The sequence below is a fragment of the Gorilla gorilla genome, chromosome 6 (genome assembly GCF_029281585.2).
Source record: "Gorilla gorilla gorilla isolate KB3781 chromosome 6, NHGRI_mGorGor1-v2.1_pri, whole genome shotgun sequence".
Lineage (NCBI taxonomy): Eukaryota > Metazoa > Chordata > Mammalia > Primates > Hominidae > Gorilla > Gorilla gorilla.
This window is the reverse complement of record NC_073230.2, coordinates 144,712,479-144,734,955: the sequence shown is the minus strand read 5'-3', so window position 1 is coordinate 144,734,955 and position 22,477 is coordinate 144,712,479. Positions and strand designations below refer to the sequence as shown.

The 22,477-nt window shown below is 40.2% G+C and overlaps 1 protein-coding gene across 2 annotated transcripts in view; it reads right to left on the bottom strand.

Moving 5' to 3' along the window:
• NUP205 (nucleoporin 205) overlaps positions 1–22,477 on the bottom strand; it is a 91,767-nt gene that overhangs the window by 17,970 nt on the left and 51,320 nt on the right. For both annotated transcript variants that reach the window (XM_004046274.3, XM_055347188.1), the window contains exons 23-35: positions 16,598–16,712; positions 14,801–14,950; positions 14,140–14,211; positions 13,619–13,776; positions 13,184–13,264; positions 12,263–12,454; positions 11,086–11,353; positions 10,888–10,986; positions 7,827–7,975; positions 5,400–5,591; positions 4,393–4,514; positions 2,643–2,781; positions 301–427 (exon numbers count right to left, since the gene is read on the bottom strand). In XM_004046274.3, coding sequence (XP_004046322.1) covers positions 301–427; positions 2,643–2,781; positions 4,393–4,514; positions 5,400–5,591; positions 7,827–7,975; positions 10,888–10,986; positions 11,086–11,353; positions 12,263–12,454; positions 13,184–13,264; positions 13,619–13,776; positions 14,140–14,211; positions 14,801–14,950; positions 16,598–16,712 — 1,864 coding nt within the window. The remainder of the gene's footprint in view (positions 1–300; positions 428–2,642; positions 2,782–4,392; positions 4,515–5,399; positions 5,592–7,826; positions 7,976–10,887; positions 10,987–11,085; positions 11,354–12,262; positions 12,455–13,183; positions 13,265–13,618; positions 13,777–14,139; positions 14,212–14,800; positions 14,951–16,597; positions 16,713–22,477) is intronic.

Sequence of the window (22,477 nt, the reverse complement as noted above, 5' to 3'; positions counted from 1 at the left end):
AAATTTTTTTGTAGAGACAGGGTGTCTCTATGTTGCCCAGGCTGGTCTTGAACCCTTGGCCTCAAGCAATCATCCTGCCTCAGCCTTTCAAAGTGATGAGATCTCAGGCATGAGCCACCACACCCAGCCAAGCGTGTATCATTTTATAAACATAAACTTATTACATAAATAAAGGCTCTGTTAGCAGTACCAATTTCAAATAAGTCATATATAGCTGCAAAGTAACAAAAAAACTCATTCTATTAATTTATGTCAGTCTTTAAAGAATTATTAAAAATCCTTTCAACATAATCAACTCACCAGGAAGTGCTGCTTTACTTATAATTCCTGTCAGCAGAGCCAATTCCTGCAAAGACCCAGCACTAACATCCTGACAGCGCAGAATTGCTTGTATGGTATCAGAATGTGAAATAAGAAACTGCAATACCTAAGCCATTGAAAAGGAAGAGGAATAGAAAAAACAGAGGTAGAAGTAGAAAATTATATATAAATGCATAATTCATTTTATAAATAATGTTGAAGGAAGTAACCTTCAACTTTACCATAATACTCAGTAATACAATACTCAACCTCACAATAAATGAGGATGAGTAACAGATAAGCAATTGTTTTCTGCACTTACATATTTATCTCTTCAGGAAGTAAACATTTAAAATTCACAAGACTAAAGGATTATTTTAAAGCTTATAAGTTAATACATTTGGAGACTACTGTAGAAGAATATAACTCAGAACTACTGTATGAAAACTATTATCTGACCCCTATTTTCTTTATTGTTTGGCCAAATGAACTAGAGTAAGAATTTAATATAAATCGGTATAAAAATGACTAGTGAATTCAAGAAGCTGCTCTATGAAACGGTAACTAGCATGACATGGGGAAATCACATAAAAGCTTTTGTCTAATTCTTTTTTTAAAAAAATTCATTTTTATTATAATAGAGATAGGAACCAGGCATGGTGGCTCACGCCTGTAATCTCAGCACTTTGGGAGGCCGAGGCGGGTATCACCTGAGGTCAGGAGTTTGAGACCAGCCTGGCCAACATGGTGAAATGCCATCTCTACTAAAAATACAAAAATTAGCCAGGTGCAGTGGTGCACACCTGTAATTCCAGCTGCTCAGGAGGCTGAGGCACAAGAATCACTTGAACCTGGGAGGTGGAGGTTGCAGTGAGCTGGAATCGTGCCACTGCACTCCAGCCTGGGCGACGAAGTGAGACTCTGTCTCAAAAAAAAAAAAAAGAGACAGAGAGAGAGAGAGAGAGAGAGAGAGAGAGAGAGAGATAGGGTCTCGTTATGTTGCTCAGGCTGGGCTCAAACTCCTGGCTAAAGTGATCCTCCCACCTTGGCTTCCCAAAGTGCTGGGATTACAGGCATGGGCCACCACACCTGGCCATAACTCTCCTTTTGATGCGGTTAAAAAAAGGAGATATAAATCCTGACCTCCCAGCTCTACCCTTCCACTTTGGCATTTTATAATGTACACTCATGGAGTCCTCTTTCAGTATTTTCACTTAGGAATATCTCAACTAGCTTACAAACATTTTAAAGGCAGACTATATGCCAAAACAAGCCAAGGATGTGAATCACTCAGAATTGTGATCATTTTTGTTTTTTAATAAAGATTCCTAGCCTAAGCTTATAATGTCTGGTCACAGAACTCAGTCATCTGTGCTTCTCTAAGAGGCTCCTCAGGTGATTCTGCTTCAGTCAATACAAGATTGGTGTTAGGGAACCAGTGTCTTATATCATAATGTCCCACTTCTACTAAAAAATCTTAATCTCAATCTAGGGGAAGACAGGCAAAGTCTCTGAGTTTTAAAAAGTACTAACTTGAAGACCACATAGGCCTAAAAGAAGTAGGACGTCAACCCAGATTGCTATGATATAAAATAAGGTGCCACTTTAGAACAGCAGCATCTACCTTGGTGAGATGGCCTAAGGCCTGATGGTAGAGAAAGCAGAAAAAATTACCAGAAATCAAAGTGTTTTAGGACACAGTTCCAAAATACAATAAAGCAATACAAGGTTGTAGATTCATGATAAGCCTAATCAATCAGTGAAAGGCTAAATTACATGTAATATTAATTTTTAAAAAAATGTGTGTTGGAATGTTAGTGTTTCACTGAAAAGCAATCAAAATAAAACTAATTTCTGGTGTTTAAAAAATTTTTGACAGCAAAATCACTCATTTAAATTATTTCATTCTCTATCATATATAAATGCAGTATTATCATCTGTCAGTCTCCCAAAGTGCTGGGATTACAGGCGTGAGCTACCATGCCCAGCCTGCAAGGCCTAGCATAGCCCTCTCTCAATAGATACCTGGTTAAATTACACTTTAGAAGCCAGCTTACTCCTATCACAATAACTGCTTTCTTTTATAGAAGAACAAATTTCAATCTCTTGTTTCCTGTCTTATGATTCTATTAATTAGCTACAGTGTTTCATTCAAACAACAGTATAAAAATGGACCAATGTAGTTAAGAACAAAGTACAGGGGCCTATTTTCTCTACCCTGCTCTGCCACAAACATTAGGACTAACGTAAATTCACTTAAGCGTTCTATGTGTGTAAGGTTTCTGTACTTGTAAAATGAGAATTTTGCTCTAGACAATATCTAAACAAAGGGTTCACCTTACCTGCCCTGCTGCCTGCAAGTGCTGGGCCATACTAGATGTGAGGATGACCTGGCACAGCTGGAGAGCTGGGAGGAGAATCTGGCGGTAGCGATCCACTGGGGTAGGGATGAACATTGGAGGGTCTCTCATGCCAAACATGCTTATTTCAACCAAACAAGGAGAAAACATTCCAAGAATTAAGGTATACTCTCGGCAATTCCTTAACACTGATATGGCAAATAAATCAGAGCCGGCTGATTAAGATGTGAAGCGACTAGTGAGTACTCTGCATCCCACACACACATCCACGGTCCAGAGAAAGATGTGTCTTCCTAAACTCATAGCTTAGTTAGTAAAAACAGTTATTTGAATTCTGAAAAATCTTATCAAGGAAAACCTATGTAATTTGACAAGATAATGCTTGAAACTTCCAAAACATTTTTATTCTTCTCTAAAGCTTCCTTGGGCCATATAGGCTGTTAAGTAAGAAACAGATTTAAAAAGCTACTTTCCCTAAAATTCTCTCTCCTCTACCCAAGCCAAAAATCCACTATGCTGCCCATTGTATAGGGTGAGTACCACTTACCCAAAATGCTTGGTACCAGCAGTGTTGCAGATTTTTTTGGATTTTGAAATATTTGCATTATACATACTTACTGGCTGAGCACCTCTAATCTGAAAATCCAAAATCCAAATTGCTCCAATGGGCATTTCCTTTGAGCATCATATTGGCACTCAGAAAGTTTGAGATTTAGGAGCACTGCAGATTTCAGATTTTCAGATTAGAGAAGCTCAATCTGTATAAAAATAAAACAAGATTTAAGAGTCAAAATGAGGCTGTAAAATCACTTAACCTTTCAGAGTAGGTCTCAGAACATTGTATTAATAAGCTAATATTTATTGTAAATGTTTATATTTAAATTTTTAGACCAAAAAAATGGCTGCCTATTGAGGGGGAACGAAAGCAGAATAAGAAAATAAGAGAGAGGCTTTGCACAGACAAGTGATAATAGCATGCCATGAACTAAAGAGTATTTAACTCAACCCACTTTACCTAAGGTGAAAGTAATAACTCTCATGTTTGAAACTTTAGACCGCAATACTAAAATAAATGTTTTTCCCTGGAGGTAAAACAGTTCTGTAGTTAAGCCTTAAAAATTCAAACATTCAAGTTGCTAATAGATCCTTTTAAAACAATTACTAAACTCAAACTAAGTATTATTTACTTCTAGGAAGGTATGCTGTCTGCCTAACAATGCTGCAGTCATGTAAACAAAAAAGAAAATCAAATCAAATTTTCCACATTCAAATCGAATGTGAAACTAAGAAATCAGCTGAAAAGCTTGAAACTTGAAAACAATTCCATTTGAAGCTTTTGAATTAGCAAGCAGTAAGCAAAATATTGAAATCAGAAAAAATATATATATAATCTGAAATTCTATTCAAATCATCCGGAACAGGAAATCTGTAACAAATTATAATTTTACTACAACTCTTTAAAAGATAGTGTAACTGCAAACAAGTATGTCAATTGAACATAACAATAACATTGGGCAAGTACACATTTACTAAATTCTCTCCCACCCCTACCTACTTTTTCCCTAGTAGCAACTTCCATTTATTAGTAAATGACGGGGGCACAATATGACCAAAAAAACCCACACCAAGATGAAAGAGAATTGCTAAGCGGCAAAATTATGTTTGGAATTTTTTTTTCCCTTAATAATCCTTTACTGGGAGTTTAACCAAATTAATCTATATAGACTCTTACCTCTGCGGGTCCGTTTCTGGGCGCATGTCATAGACTTGGCATTGAGCTAGTCTCACAATCACCCCTGATCTTAGCAGCTCTAATGCCCCCTGCTGTATCTTTGCCACTCTTGTGAGAAATGCCTGAGGAGTTACAAGAGAAAAATCATCAGTGCTGAAATCATGTCCAAGGGCCTCAGAGAAAAATGCAACACTTTCATGGCAAATTTCTCATTCTTAGTTATCACTGAAGAGAAATCTGGGCTAGTGACAGGTTACATTATACCGCTTTCTTCCTAGGATTTCCATGAGGACTCAGTGTTCAACATATCTAAAGTGCCCACAGACAGTAGCTTGCATGATTCAAGTATTCGTTTACAGTGTGGGTCCTGTTATTATCATGTGGGCCCATGGAGGGCAAGGAATTTTGTCTGTTTTGCTAACAGCTGTGTCTCTAGTACCTAGTGCCATGCCTGCCGTTTTGCAGGTATTTAATAAATACCTGTTAAATAAATGAAGGAGGAAAAAGGAGTAAATGAAGAATCTAAAACTTCAGTGCTTCTATTATCGTAACATTTGTGATCCTTTTAACCAGGAGGAAAAAGAAATTAAAACAGATTTGCAGGCAAAGAAACAATGAATTATATACTATATTGAAAATGCTGTGTTTAGAATAGAACTAGCATATCTACATGGAAATTTTCAATAGGCAACTACTATAGTCTAAATTGTATTGTGAGAGGACAATTTTGCTCTGTCCTCACGGAGCACTGGCTGTCATATTGCCATCGTGAGCAACCTGAGTGAGTGAGGGAAGCAGCAGTCCCATTATCCGGCTATCCCTTTGAGGATCATTTCACTCATCTTTTGCACACTAGGAAGATTCCAAAGTTTAAAACTCCTTAAAAAAAGGATTCCAGCTTATGACAGAAATATTCAAAATGTATGCCACATTAATTTTCTTTAATACATCTACAGCCAAGAGAAAATGACTTCTTGATCTAACATCAAATGTCTAGAAAGACTTACCATTTTAGATTCATAAGTATAAAGTGCTTTTAAAAGGGGAGGCTGTGGCGTGAGTAAGCTCTGCAAAGTACGGTCATCTTCTACCAAGCTGTCTACGAGGACCTTCAAGTAGCCACTGTTAGAAAGATACAAAAGCCACTGCTGCTGTTTATCCACAGAGACAATTCTATCAAGTAGAGCCAGGGCCAGCATCTGAAGGAAGAATAAATTAAAGTCCAAAACATGTAGATGCTATCAAAATCAACAACAGTAACTGAATTTATCTGACATCAGATATGAAATATGAAGAATTTTTTTCATAAAGAGAATGTTACTTGCAATAAAATTTCCTTTTTATTTTTTTTTTTTGAGAAGTTAAAAACTATGGCTCCAGAACCTCAATTTATCAATAAAGGAAAGCTCTCAGGTAAAGATGTATTTCCAAAACAAAACCTAACACGTTAAACTAGTGGCATTAGATGTATTTTAGTAGACTCTAACATTGCTTGTTAGAGAAAAGAAATTTTTTTAACAGCTGTTTTTTCTCACTGTGAAGTTTTATAATGCTCATTACAGAAAACACAGAAAAATAATAACTAGGTTGGGCACAGTGGCTCACCCCTGTATCCCAACACTTAGGGAGGCAGAGGCAGGTGGAGCACTTGTCAGGAATCCGAGACAAGCTTGGCCATTAAAAAAATTAGGCCAGGAGCGGTGACTCACGCCTGTAATCCCAGCACTTTGGGAGGCCAAGGCAGGTGGATCACGAGGTCAGGAGTTCAAGACCAACCTGGCCAAGATGGTGAAACTCCATCTCTACTACAAATACAAAAAAAAATAGCTGGGCGTGGTGGTGGGCGCCTGTAATCTGAGCTACTCGGAAGGCTGAGGCAAAGAATCACTTGAACCTGGGAGGCAAAGGTTGCAGTGAGCCGAGATCGTGCCACTGCACTCCAGCCTGGGTGACAAAGCGAGACTCTGTCTCAAAAAAAATAAAAATAAAAATAAAAATAAAAATTACCCCAGCATGGTGATGCATGCCTGTAATCCCAGCTACTCGGGAGGCTGAGGCAGGAGAATTGCTTGAACCTGGGAGGCAGAGGTTGCAGTGAGCCAAGATCACGCCACTGCACTCTAGTCTGGGCAACAGAGCAAGACTCTGTCTCAATAAAAAGAAAAAAGAAAAGAAAAAGTAATAACTACACAATCTGATAAATACAGTTCATCCATTTTGGTCTGTCTCCTACCAGTATTTTTTCTATGCATACAAATATTTTAAAATTTTTAAAACATAACTTAAAAGGTGGCCAGGTGTGGTGGCTCATGCCTGTAACCCCAGCACTTTGGGAGGCCGAGGCGGGAGGATCACGAGGTCAGGAGATCGAGACCATCCTGGCTAACACGGTGAAACCCTGTCTCTACTAAAACTACAAAAAATTAGCCAGGCGTAGTGGCGGGCGCCTGTAGTTCCAGCTACTTGGGAGGCTGAGGCAGGAGAATGGCGTGAACTCGGGAGGCGGAGCTTGCAGTGAGCCGAGATCGCGCCACTACACTCTAGCCTGGGCGACAGAGCGAGACTCCATCTCAAAAACAAACAAACAAACAAACAAAAAAACGTAACTAAAAGGTTATGCTAGTTTATTTTTTAAAATCCTATTTCCTATGGTCTTCAAAAACATGATTTAATTGCTACATAATTTTCCATTAAGAAGAAGTTATCTTCTCACTGCATCATTACCAGTGTGCCACCATACTGTACAAGAAATATAAATACAAATTCTCCACAAAGCAATTAGGCAGACAAAGATCTATTCAGTACAAGGCAATTTATTCAGCATTCTCTTAACCAAAGATCTTTATTAAGCAGCGTTTCTGTTGTTTCTACCAGTCAACCTCAAAATTAGCAAGAAGATAATTCTGAAAGGCAATTCTGAATTAAGATTCTAACAAAATTAAACACAACATATGAATAAATAAAACAGAAGTCTCAAATTATAGCAAATAAGAAAATACAGTATATTATAAAAAATAATTCTTAATATGTACCATACATTATTAAAAGTTGAATCAATTTATTTTATTTTATTTTTTGCAGCAGGGTCTCACTCTGCAGCCCAGGCTGGAGTGCAGTGCCTTGATCACAGCTCACCGCAAGCAACCTCTGCCTCCTGGGCTCATGCAATTTTCCCACCTCAGCCTCCCAAGTAACTGGGACTACAGGTGCATGCCACCATGGCTGGCTAATTTTTTGTATTTTTTGTAGAGATGGGGTTTCACCATGTTGCCCAGGCTAGTCTCAAACTCCTATACTAAAGAAATCCGCCCACCTTGGCCTTCGAAAGCACTGAGATTACAGGCATGAGGCACTACACCCAGCCGTGAATCAGTTTATACCTTAATAAGTCAAAATACTTATTCAATTATAATACTAAATAAGAGTTGCTTTACCCTTCCAATCTCATGACCATCACAAGCATCTCGACAGACCACTTCCATGAGGGCGGCGCCATAACTTTCAATAATGGCTATGTTTTCTCGCTGTAATTTGCTAAATACATCTTCAGGGGCTGTGAGCCTTTCCCACATGGTTTTCTTGGCTAAAAGGATTAAAACAGAAAAAAACACTCCAGTAGAAAGCAGTGTAATAACTGAGTAATTATACCTCACATGCTAGGTATGAGCTAAAGAAAAAAAAAAAAACACAACAAAAAAATCCTTCCATCACTGCTTGTACACAAAGGCCCACTGACCGGTGGGTCCAAGCAGGTTAACTCTAATAACACAATGCACCTATTTCATGCATGTTTCATAACACTAAGATAATAATTGTACCAGGAAAAGGATAAATCATTCTTAAAGAGATCAAAATGAATTACAAGACTCCATGAGAACCAACGTCCTGTATTTATCCTGCTCATCAGTCTTTTTTTTTTTCCTTTTTTTTTTTTGAGACAGAGCCTGGCTCTGTCTCCAGGCTGGAGTGCAGTGGCATGATCTCGGCTCACTGCAGCCTCCACCTCCCAGGTTCAAGCGATTCTCCTGCCTCAGCCTCCCCAGTAGCTGGGACTACAGGTGCATGCCACCACGCCCAGCTAATTTTTGTATTTTTAGTACAGATGGGGTTTCATCATGTTGGCCAGGATGGTCTTGATCTCCTGACCTCATGATCCGCCTGCCTTGGCCTCCCAAAGTGCTGGGATTACTGGTGTGAGCCACCATGCCCAGCCGCTAATCAATCTTTTATCTTTTATTGAGATCTTTTAAAACTGCCAGGCGTGGTGGCTCACACCTGTAATCCTAGCACTTTGGGAGGCCGAGGCGGGTGGATCACTTGAGGACAGGAGTTCAAAACCAGCCTGGCCAACATGGTGAAACCCTGTCTCTACTAAAAATACAAAAAATTAGTGGGGCGTGGTGGCGCACACCTATAATCCCAGTTACTGGGGAGGCTGAGGCAGGAGAATCACTTGAACCCAGGAGGCGGAGGTTGCAGTGAGCTGAGATCGCACCACTGTACTCCAGCTTGGGCTACAGAGTGAAGCTCTGTCTCAGAAAACAAAAGAAAAGAAAAGAAAAGAAAAGAAAAGAAAAGAAAAGAAAAGAAAATTTAGCTAGAAAGGATCAGGTACAATGTAGACAAAAATCTGCCTCCAAAAAAATCAGATATTTTTATTCCTTTTTTTAGTTGAAATACTTATTAAAAATAAAAGCACACCCATTATAAAGGTAATTTAAATATACAATGATTAGGAACAGTATGATCATACATTTTATGTAAGACCCACAAACATACTCTTATGTAAGACTCTTTAAAAATTTCACAAGTACATTAAATAAAGCAATAACTTGTATTTGAAACTAATCTCATTTTTTCCAACTACTACACAGCAGCAGTTTTTAAATTGGCATCTTGATGACTTCTTATAAAAAGCCTATTGTAGAGCCCCACCTAGTGGTTAAGTGGTGACTTGGCCGATTCAACTAAATGGAATGTTACGAAAAACACACACAAAAGAAAAATGTGGGAGGTGCTGAGAGTGGAGAAATCCCATTACTATCTCTTTTCTTAAAAGAAGCTCATGTTTGCTTTAAAAACTTCTCTAAACTATTCTGCTATTTTTCCTCATCTTACAAATATTCTCATGCATTATTTATGTGGGTGCTACATGCTTATAAATCTACCATTTGGCTATTACTACCTTATAGGGTACTATGTATGGCATAAAATACAACCACCATAAGGATAATGAGATCTATTGAACCTTACATACACAGTGGTTTTTAACAGTGTATACAAAATAACACTCACAAAGGTGAAGAGCCCAAAGAAAATCCATTATCAGAAGGTGCTCTGACAACTTCTTAACAAATGGCAGAATAACTCTGAATGACTTGACTGAACATCAAATGTCTATAAAGTATATAAAGCATTATATACTGATGTGTTGAACACTTAATAACATTTTCATGTCTTAAGATTAGTTTCAATTAAAAATGCTAACTATATTTTAGAAAGCAGCATTTAGCAATATTTTAAATGTGCCTAACTTTTGACCAAGAAATTCCACTTCTTGGAATTTATCCAAAGAAAACCTCACTAATACAAAAAGATACATGTATACTATTGATGAGTTTATACTGGAGAAGGTCATTCATTTGAATCTTTTTAAAATAAAAGTACATACTTTTACACATGGAAATTCCACCATTAAGCAGTATCCTTTTTGAGAAATATAGGCATATAAAAAAGTTGATGTAGCATTTTTGTAATAAAAATTTAGAAACAATTGAAATGCCTGTGAATAAGGAAAATGGCAGATAAGTGTTTCATCCATATCATGGAATAACAAAGACTTTTGTGTTTCTTTTTCAGACAGAGTTTCGCTCTTGTTGCCCTGGCTGGAGGGCAGTGGCGCAATCTGGGAAACCTCTGCCTCCTGGGTTCAAGCGATTCTCCTGCTTCAGCCTCCTGAGTAGCTGGGATTACAGATGCCTGCCACCATGGCTGCTAACTTTTTGATTTTTAGTAGAGATGGGGTTTCACCATATTGGCCAAGCTGGTCTCAAACTCCTGACCTCAGGTGATCCACAGGCCTCGGCCTCCCAAAGTGCTAGGATTACAGGCGTGAGCCACCATGCCAGGCCGAGATATTTTAAAAGAATCAACTAGATAAGTACTCTGATGTAGTACAAAGGAAAGAAAGACATTGGACCATTCTATGTAGAGCACACTGTTCAGTCGGACTTGAGGCAAGTGAGGGAGTTACAGAAGTATATAAAGCTAAAGTATTATTTGAAGGTTATCTTAAAAGTAGAACTCATGTACTACTTCATAATTCTTAAAAACTAAACATTCTTCCTCAACTTTTGAGTAAATGCTTTAAAAATGACACTAACACTCATTTTTTACAGTTGTGATTAGTCAAAAGATGGAGAAGTGATTTTTTTTTTTCAATTTAAAGTAACCATCTCCCAATCAAGAAAAGATTAGGAATTGATCTCATTCTACCTGCTTCTAAGGTGTCTGGTTCATCAGGTCTCTGGGCAATCTGTAAGTAATAAAGCAGAGAGCCATACAAGTGAGTCCTCACTCGTTGGAATCCACCACCTAGGGAGATTAGGAAGATGTCAAATGAAAATCTTTTCTCAATTAAAGTTAAAACAAATACAAAAGATAGAATTTATAGACAATTTAAATGAAAAAAACCTGTCTTCAAAATGAAGTCTAACAGTTTCTTCAATATGATGTAAAGTGAAGAATCTCCAATAGAAGCAAAACCCACTAATGAGTTCTCTTCAGGAGGAGGTGAGGTGAAGCAACTATCAAGCATAAAAGCGTAATGGGCCTCTGCTGGTCCCAAGACTGATGTTTGCTTCTGTTCAGTGAGGACGGCCTGGCTTAGGTGAGCAGTCAGTGTGAACACTGCCCCGGCGACCACAGGCATTAACTCTTGCGCAGCTTCATCATCCAGTATCTTAAAGGACAAGGGCAAATTAGAGTGAGAATCTTGCTTTCAGCTATAATCATTAACAAGTTTCATAGCTTTTTTTTTTTTTTGAAGACAGGGTCTCGCTCTGTCACCGAGGCTGGAGTGCAGTAGCATAATCTCAGCTCACTTCAGCCTTGACCTCCTGGGCTCAGGCGGTCTTCCCACCTCAGCCTCCCGCAACTGTGACTACAGGTGCACACCATCATGCTCATAGAGATGGAATCTCACTATGTTGCCCAGGTTGGTCTCAAACTCCTGGGCTCCAGTGATCCTCCCACCTTGGCCTCTCAAAGTTCTGGGATTGCAGGCATGAATCACTGCACACAGCCCATTAACAAGTTTTATATACATTTAGCTTGTCAACTATGGTAACAATATAAGAATGGAACACAGAAATTAGTCAAAAAGAAAGAAAGAAAGAAAGAGAGAGAGAGAGAGAAAGAAAGAAAGAAAGAAAGAAAGAAAGAAAGAAAGAAAGAAAGAAAGAAAGAAAAAGAAAGAAAGAAAGAAAGGAATCTAATATATACAGAGAAATTTAAATATGATGCTAGGTAATGGGTGTTCTTAACCAGAAGGGATTCCTATCAGAATTCCCTAGGGAGGTTTTCTTTTTGAAATTCACATAAATGGTCTCAACACTACATTCAGTAGGTCTGGGGTCGGCTCTGTCCATGTGAATTTTTACAAAGCTCCCGAGATAATTCAGACACACACTCTGGTTGAGAGCCACTACTATACAGAATTAATCCCTTTCTCAAGGAAAGTCTTAATGTTGGTATTGCAGAATTCTATTTTACTCCCAGTCGAAAATGGAAAACAATTAGGATGCCAAAATATATTTGTTTAAATGATACATTTGTTCAGCAGTATAAAGTATTTTAGGAAGTACGTCACCTTATCATGCACATCTTGTAAAATATCACGAATAATCAGTTGTCGATCCTCTGCCTGAATGAGGTCCTGGGGACAAGCTGTCAGTATAATTTCTACCAGTTGTCTCCACGACTCCAGAGCATGACGTTTTGCATGAAGACACTGCAGCAATTTATTTCTTCCTACCACATACTGAAGTACAGTGCTGATTTCCTAAAGCCACAGGAATTGAATCACAAGGTTAAACAGGCAAATAAGATCAGTTATCTGTCAGTTACTCAGAAAATATTTATTTGGAAACCTACTACATGCATTCCAGGAAGCAGGTATCTTTTCATATTATTTCAGTAGCCAGGGCTATAAAAAATATTAACATATAAGGTATGTATGTGTGTGTATGTGCATGAAAGGTAGGGGACAGAAGTGGCATAGATAAATATGTATTTTTTGACACCATCTTCTTTCTCCTTGTACCTGTCTACTTATACTTGCTTACTCTAGAGCACTAGAATTATCTAAACTCCAAGTTCAATGGCATGTTTCTCTGACATCTCTTTTATTTCTTTGCCTCTTGCTTTGGCCTGGCCAGCTGTATCTCCATTCATGTGGTTCTTCCCACCTGACCTCTTATCTGTAACTTTCCACTTGTGATGACAAATGACTCTCCTCTCTCACTGATGGGGACCAAGTGAAGTCTAATACGAAATATGGTCAGGTTGCAAATCCTTAACTAGCCTAGCAGAAAAGGTGTTATTTATTTTGGCATACCAGATAGTTCGGTTTATAAAAGTTATAAAATCAAAAGTGAAAGACTCCCTAAATGTTTAATTTTTAGGCAGCTTACTAATTAGCAAACTACATGTTAATATACTATTTTAGTCTTTTCACCAGCAACCTAAGTAGTTAAAAGGTTGAAATGAACACATACTCAATAGAGCTTACCTCCATTAGTAGAGGTCTCTGTCCTATGGCTGCCATACCCTGAAGGGCATTTACTTCAGCTACAAGAACCCTATGAAGAAGCTGGATAATTAGGAAAAGAAAGAAAAATAAGACATTTCAGACACTGGTAGAACAATAACACCTAGCAATTACCATAAACTGCCCTAAAGGGAAAGATGTCAGATACCTTTATATATAATCTAACAGGAGCACTGTCCAATTTCCAGACCAAAATATTAAGTATCCCTTTTCAAGAAGTTAGGTGATATATTAAGTTTTATTTCAGGGATATTTTACAAAAATCACAGTCCTTCCTATAAACTACTAAACCAATGTCTCTATCAGAAAGAAAACCTATATGGTTCTATTTGTTTCTGATGACTTAAGGTCTGAGCCACTTGACACTGCAGATATGTACTTTAAAGCAATCCTCACCTTGACATTGCAGACTGTCTGTCCCCGTAAATTCTTGTGTTCACAGTTAGCAATAACTTGTTCAATCTGGGCCCGATCAAAAAAATCCAACTGCAAAGGCTCAGGGATCTCCTGACTGAAGTCAATCGAGTCAAGAATACTTAGAATTTTTCGACGTACTAGAAATAATAAAAAGTAATTTGATTTTACTTGGGACATTGAAAAGAAAGGCAAGCCATAATATTCAGTTGATTTTCAAAGACAGTGCTATTTTCAGAAAGAGCATAAAATTGTCAAGAAACTGAAAACTGTATTGGAATCTAAATTTGATTTTATTTCTGATACATCCATTAACAAAAATATTTTCTTTCCTGTTGTATAATCCTATTATAAAAAAAATTTTCAGGTGGCAAATAATCCTTTATATAACTTCTCTATACCAGTTCAGAGTTTGCAGGCACAGGCATAATAATCCCTTGAAGTTTTTTTTTTTTTAATATATGTCTATAAAATAAATTTATTACAAATTCAAACGGCATTACCTTTTGTAGCAGTGTCAAAGTGAAGGAACCCAGAAACAGACCTGTTTTCATCTTCTATTCCTCCTTCACCATCTGTTGGAACATCAATAATATTGAATCAGAAAAAGAAGAACATACTCTTAAAACTATTTATTTGGAAATAACAAACATAAGGTATTTTATTTCTAGGTCATTGTTTCTACATCAAAGAGCCCTGTACAAATGGATAATTAAAATGTAAAGATTGATGAGGACTTACTACCAACATTCATCTAATTATTTCTGTCCCTATGGAATCCACTGCACAATTGTAAAGAGAATAATCAGATTCTCAAAAATGGCAAGACCCAATCATGCCAATGAGATGATTTTAAAAGTTTATGCTTAATTTGCATGAATAATACATACTGAAATAGCTTAGGTCATGCTGGCTCAGTATGACAAACTCCACTGACAATTTTGTATATAATACCGGTATGACTATAGTGTAACATGGATGCTTAAAATAATAATAAATGACAATCATAAGATGAGTTAAAATTTTTGTGTTTTAAGAAAAAAAAATTCTAAAAGTGAGAAGATAGTTTTGGTCTATAGTCACATACTAAGCACAAGCTTCAGATTTGTGCTTGTCTTCACGACAACTAGTCACCAGCACAATAAAACAAATACTAATACTCACCTGAGTATGGTTTCACTGGCATGTCATCCAGTAAGAGGTGTAGGAGCCTCTGGGTATGCGACCGCTGACGATTCAGAGAGGTTACCCTTAGCTCTATTGAGGCAGTTTTCATAAGCCATGACATCTGGTTCAGCATAGACATTTCATATTCTAGAATTTAAACATGTAAATTTTGTTTCCCAGAGTAATAACACAGTATCAAAACAGACTTAAATTCTGTAACTCAACAGATATCTTCCCATGTAACAAAGTCAATAATTTATGAAACTCAGCAACATAATAATTTCTCACTCTGTAAAATTACAAGAGGAAAAAAAAAGATACCAAGAAAGAAAAAAATAAGCTAGTATAAATTTATGAAAGATGGGCTAAAGTAAATGAAGAGTAAAAGAGAATCAAGTTTTCATTACTGATTTTAATTTCACAAAGATCCTGAATCTATCATATTTTGACACTGATATATAAAACAATATTTTAAAGTAATTTTCAAATACATAACTCAAAAAACTATCATAGTTTGGTTTTGATTTCACAAAACAAATACATAAGAAAAATTAAACTTAAATTGCATGATTTTATAATACCTCAATTAATGATGTGGTTTAACATTTAATTAAGGCTGAGAATCACTTATACAATAGTTTTTATTTTTATTTATTTATTTTTTATTGTAGAGACAGGGTCTCACTCTATTGCCCAGGCTGTACTTGAACTCCTTGCCTCAGTGTTCCTCCTGTCTCAGCCTACCTAAGCACTGGGATTATAGGCGCGAGCCACTGTGCCTGGTCCTACAATAAGATTTTTTTTAATCCAATACTATTTTAATATGCTTGACATTGAAACCCTAAACTGTGACAGTATAAACATAAAATTAACCAAATAACAATACTAATAATAATTTCAGGCAAAGCTAAATGAAGTTTTATAAAACACATACCATAATAGGTAAGATGTTCATTTTTATTTTTAATTAGGTGTAAAGAGGGTTTCTAAAAGCTTCTTAAGCAAAATCCCAGAACTAAAAATAAGACACTTATGAAAATAGAGTGAAAAACCTTTTGCCATTAGATAATTCTCAGAGGTCTAACTCCATTACTCTAAAAGGTAAATTAGATGCTGACAATTACTAGCAATAGAAATTTGTTTACGGCATGTGTGAGCCTCGACTTCCTAAAACATAAAGATGACACAAGCTAAACTTTTAAAAAACTCAATAGACTAAGACTGTCTGAATATAATCTGAATTCAGAAAACTGTTAAAAGTTGGTCAAAAAGAAAATAAAATAGAATCTCGATAAGACTGCATTAGCCTGGAATAATTGTTAGCCATGTCAATAAACTAAGTTAAAACTGTTTTCTACCATAATTAGTTTTCAACTTTTCATTTCAAGATCTGAACTGGTTTCAATACAAACACAAGAAACAAAAGGAAACCAGGATTTTTTTTTTTTTCCTCATAAACAGCCTGGGAAGAGAAAATCAGAAATCTTTGTAAAACAATTTTCATTCAAAAACTTTAAATTCCCATTAATTTTCTAATCCCTTCAACACAATCTTTAAATTTTATTTGTTGTAAGAGAATCAAATTCCATCCTTGATAGGCTATATTTAAATAAGTTTTTGCTAGCAGTTAAAATATCAGCCTTCTTTAAGCAGAAATTACAAAAAGAACCCAAAATAACAAAGAAGCCAAAGTATCACAATGAGAACAGAATTCCCCCAAATATTGTATAAATAAAATCACTTAACATGGAATTATAAATGTGTTCTTATAAATACAGGAAAATAATGGCCTACCTTTGTTAGAAAATGGTAGATACTGCAACTGGGAAAATAAGAAATCCTGGCTGGTTCTCAAGTACCTCATAGTAGGACCAGATGTATCAGAGCATGCACATAACTGATATATGACCTAAAGCATTAAAGTAAGAAAAATCCCTAAATCAGTCTTTCTGTGTTATACATATTATGGTAACAAAATATGAACTTAGACCTACTAAGTAAAAAACTAGGACCCATCAACAACTCAAGTAAAATGGACAAACAGATGCACAAAACATAAGCTCAGAGTTATGAACAGTCCTTGGCAACCTAGCTCAAGAAAATACACTGAAATACAATGGAGTGCTGGTGACATTATTACAGAACTATTATTAATATACTTATTAATATATACACATATAGTTAATTTTACTATACACATATAGTACATTTTAGTATTTTAGCTTAATTATTAGTAGCAGGCCGGGCACGGTGGCTCACCTCCCGACAATTTGGGAGGCCGAGGTGGGCAGATTACTTGAGGTCAGGAGTTTGAGACCAGTCTGCTCAACATGGTGAAACTCTGTCTCTATAAAAATACAAAAATTAGCCAGGTATGGTGGCGTGTGCCTGTAATCCCAACTACTCGGAAGGCTGAGGCAGATTAATCACTTAAACCTTGGAGGTGGAGGTTGCAGTGAGCCAAGATCATGACACTGCACTCCAGCCTAGTGACAGGGCAAGAACCTGTCTCAAAAAAAAAAAAAAAAAAAGAAAAGAAAAAAAATTATTAGTAGCAAATTACTTGGAAATAACTTCTGAGAACCATACGAGTTACATCTCAACCTCAGGAAGATTAAAATTACCAAAACTAAAGCAAATGCAGAAATTACAAAGAAGATCCATAAATTCAACTAAATAACAATAAACTGAATAAAAATTTAACAAAAAAGAATAGATAAGAGAAAAAAGTTCTTATATTAAATACAAGAAAAAGTTGCTAGCTCTAATATATATAAAGATCTCCATTACAGATATGAATAACATAAAGATCTAAGTACCCCAAATGGTAAAAGTAGCCCATATGGTAAAAGACATTTTATATGAGAAAAATAAAAATAGCCCATAATAAAAAATGTCCATCTGTTTTCAGGAATTAAAAAAAAATCAAGATGATAACAGGTAGGTATCATATTATAAATCAGCAAAATTTTTTTTTTTTTTTGAGTCAGGGTCTCACTCTGTCACCCAGGTTGGAGTACAGTGGTGCAATCATAGCTCACTGCAGCCTCGACCTCCTGGGCTCAAGTGATCCTCCCAGCTCAGCCTTCTGAGTAGCTGGGACTACAGTAATTGCATGCCACCATGCGTGGCTAATATGAACATTTATTAGATGCTTTTCATGTACCAGGCACTTCAAGACATGTTTATTCTAAGCACTATTAATACCTAGTATAATTGTTATGACTACTTGTGAATTAAAATCTAAAGTCAAAACTCTTGATAGTCTTTGACCCAACACAGTCAATCCTCATTATTTACAGATTCCATATTTGCAAATTCACCTAACACGCTAAAATTTATTTAAAATCCCAAAATCAATACTTGCAGTGCTTCCATGGTCCTTCATGCGCGGGAGAACAGCTACAAACTGCAGTCACCGAACTCTCATGCTCTCTAATGGAGCAATGCTTTTCCTGTTCCAGCTATCATACTATAAAAAGGGTTCTTTAAATGGTCTATTTAGTGCCACGGTTTTCGCATTTTTGTGCTTTTTGTTGATTTTGCTGTTTAAAACAGCCCCCAAGCATAGTGCTGAAATGCTGCCTTGTGTTCCTAAGTGCAAAAAGGCTGTGATATGCCTTTAAGATAAAATACTACATTAGATAAATTTCATTCAGGCTGAGTTATAGTGCTGTTGGCTATGAGTTTAATGTTAATGAATCAACTACATTAAGTAAGGTGTCTTTAAACAGAAACACACATCAAACATGATTATGAATTCATCAGTTGACAAGAATGTTGGAACCAGATGCTTGCAGGAATCCTAGCCTGTATTTTCCATAGGGGCAATGAATTCACCAATTCAGTTTTCACAATGACTTTATAAAACACAACTACTGTGAATAACGAGAACTGACTATAAACCCTTGTCTGGAAATATATTCTGTTTTTTTTTCTTTTGTTTTTTTTGAGATGGAGTTTCGTTCTGTCGCCCAGGCTGGAGTGCAGTGGCGCGATCTCGGCTCACTGCAAGCTCCACGTCCTGGGTTCACGCCATTCTCCCACCTCAGCCTCCTGAGTAGCTGGGACTACAGGTGCCCACCACCATACCCGGCTAATATTTTGTTTTTGTATTTTTAGTACAGACAGGGTTTCACCGTGTTAGCCAGGATGGTCTTGATCTCCTGACCTCGTGATCCACCCGCCTCAGCCTCCCAAAGTGCTGGGATTACAGGTGTGACCCACAGTGCCCGCCTGGAAATATATTCTTAAGGAAAATATAAAACAACTAAAGGTAATTTATTTATTTACAACCGCCGCCTCCCAGGTTCAAGCGATTAACAGGCACATGGCATAACACCTGGCTAATTTTTGTTTTTTTGTTCACTACAGCAGAGTAAAAAAAAAAACTGGAAACAACCTGAATGTAATTTACATTGTTGCAGCACAGAAAGTTTATACAGAGAGAAGGAGTAAAAAAGACACACAATTTCATGTATACTGAATACAACTATAAACAATGTATATACACACAGAGAAAGAAGACAAGGAAAAGAGTAAGCAGCTCTGCTACAGATGTACATTGACCTTTCAAACAGTTTTGATACTATTTTGATATTCTATAAATGAACAAAAACTTAAGCTAATACTGAACTTCTCAAAACAAAATCAGTTAGGTGTATTACTGGGGGAGTTAAGAAAACACAAGAAGATACTCTAACAAGTGGAAGAAATAATACTATTAGAAGAGAACTGCCACCAGGCATGTAATCCCAGCACTTTGGGAGGCCAAGATGGACGGATCACCTGAGGTCAGGAGTTTGAGACCACCCTGGCCAACATGGTGAAACCCCATCTCCACTAAAAATACAAAAATTATCCAGGCGTGGTGGCCCAGGGACGCCTGTAATCCCAGCTACTTGGGAGACTGAGGCACGAGAATTGCTTGAACCTGGGAGATGGAGGTTGCAGTGAGCCAAGACCACACCACTGCACTCCAGGCTAGGCGACAGAGCAAGACTCTGTCCCCCACCCAAAAAAAAAAAAAAAAAGAAGAGAAGGACACAAAAAGTGAGTTCAAAAAGCACTGAAAGCCATTTTATTAAGATGTGGCCTATATCCTTCCTGGTTTCCAAGACCAGGGACCAGGTAGAAGAAATCTCCGTTCTTAAAGAAAAGAGGGTAAAGGCACCAGGCCTCAACTTCTTCACCCAGAAGCCCTTGTGTTGCAGGACAAGGAAGGTATCAGTAAGGACCATTTCCCTTTGCTACAATCAGATTTATTTAAACTAACAAGCTCTTCTTACTTAGAGGTTTAAATTTTTTTCTGAAGCAGGGTGAAGTACAAACATATAGGTATAGGGAGTATATTTAGTTATAAATGGAGCAATGCTTTCTGTAAAAATGCAGATCCTGACTCATCAGGTCTAAAGTGGGGCCTCAGATTCTGCACTAATAAGCTCCTAGGAAATAATGCTGATGATACTGGGCCCTGGGCCATATTTGAGTAGCAAGGTCACAGAGCATATGTTGCGGCCGGGCGCGGTGGCTCACGCCTGTAATCTCAGCACTTTGGGAGGCCAAGGCGGGTGGATCACCTAAGGTCAGGAGTTTGAGACCAGCCTGGACAACACGGTGAAGCCCCCTCTCTACTAAAAATACAAAATTAGCCAGGTGTGATGGCACATGCCTGTAATCCCTGCTACTTGGGAGGCTGAGGCAGGAGAATCGCTTGAACCTGGGAGGTGGAGGGTACGGTGAGCTGAGATCGCACCACTGCACTCCACCTGGGCAAAAGAGTGAGACTCCATCTCAAAAAACAGTAACAACGACAACAGAGAGTATGTTATAAACTGGTAAACTGCTGGTATGGACATGTTTTCCTTGGCTAGTAGAGTGTTCTAAAAATTAGAACAACTGCTCTCCCTCTCCCTCTCCCGTCTCCCCTCTCCCCTCTTTCCACGGTCTCCCTCTGATGCCGAGCCGAAGCTGGACGGTACTGCTGCCATCTCAGCTCACTGCAACCTCCCTGCCTGATTCTCCTGCCTCAGCCTGCCAAGTGCCTGCGATTGCAGGCGCGCGCCGCCCCGCCTGACTGGTTTTCGTATTTTTTTGGTGGAGACGGGGTTTCGCTGTGTTGGCTGGGCTGGTCTCCAGCTCCTAACCGCGAGTGATCTGCCAGCCTCGGCCTCCCGAGGTGCCGGGATTGCAGACAGAGTCTGGTTAACTCAGTGCTCAATGGTGCCCAGGCTGGAGTGCAGTGGCGTGATCTCGGCCCGCTACAACCACCTCCCAGCCGCCTGCCTTGGCCTCCCAAAGTGCCGAGATTGCAGCCTCTGCCCGGCTGCCGCCCCGTCTGGGAAGTGAGGAGCGTCTCCGCCTGGCCGCCCATCGTCCGGGATGTGAGGAGCCCCTCTGCCTGGCTGCCCAGTCTGGAAAGTGAGGAGCGTCTCTGCCCGGCCGCCATCACATCTGGGAAGTGATGAGCCTCTCTGCCCGGCCGCCCATCGTCTGAGATGTGGGGAGCACCTCTGCCCTGCTGCCCAGTCCAGGATGTGAGGAGTGTCTCTGCCCGGCCGCCCCGTCTGAGAAGTGAGGAGCCCCTCCGCCCGGCAGCCGCCCCGCCCGAGAAGTGAGGAGCCCCTCCGCCCAGCAGCCACCCCGTCTGGGAAGTGAGGAGCGTCTCCGCCCGGCAGCCACCTCGTCCGGGAGGGAGGTGGGGGGGTCAGCCCCCCACCCGGCCAGCCACCCCGTCCGGGAGGGAGGTGGAGGGATCAGCCCCCCGCCCGGCCAGCCACCCTGTCCGGGAGGTGAGGGGCGCCTCTGCCCGGCCACCCCTACTGGGAAGTGAGGAGCCCCTCTGCCCGGCCAGCCGCTCCGTCCGGGAGGGAGGTGGGGGGGTCAGCCCCCCGCCCGGCCAGCCAACCCGTCCAGGAGGGAGGTGGGGGGGGTCAGTCCCCTGCCCGGCCAGCCGCCCCGTCCGGGAGGGAGGTGGGGGGGTTAGCCCACCGCCCAGCCTGCCGCCCTGTCCGGGAGGGAGGTGGGGGTTTGGCCCCCCGCCTGGCCGGCCACCCGGTACGAGAGGTGAGGGGCGCCTCTGCCCGGCCGCCCCTACTGGGAAGTGAGGAGCCCCTCTGCCCGGCCAGCCGCTCTGTCCGGGAGGGAGGTGGGGGGGTCAGCCCCCCGCCCGGCCAGCCACCCCGTCCGGAAGGGAGGTGGGGGGGTCAACCCCCCGCCCGGCCAGCCGCCCCGTCCGGGAGGTGAGGGGCGCCTCTGCCCGGCCGCCCCTACTGGGAAGTGAGGAGCCCCCCGCCCGGCCAGCCGCCCCGTCCGGGAGGGAGGTGGGGGGGTCAGCCCCCCGCCCGGCCAGCCGCCCCGTCCGGGAGGTGAGGGGCGCCTCTGCCCGGCCGCCCCTACTGGGAAGTGAGGAGCCCCTCAGCCCGGCCAGCCGCCCCGTCCGGGAGGGAGGTGGGGGGTCAGCCCCCCGCCCGGCCAGCCGCCCCGTCCGGGAGGTGAGGGGCGCCTCTGCCCGGCCGCCCCTACTGGGAAGTGAGGAGCCCCTCAGCCCAGCCAGCCGCCCCGTCCGGGAGGGAGGTGGGGGGGTCAGCCCACCGCCCAGCCTGCCGCCCTGTCCGGGAGGGAGGTGGGGGTTCGGCCCCCCGCCTGGCCAGCCGCCCCATCCGGGAGGTGAGG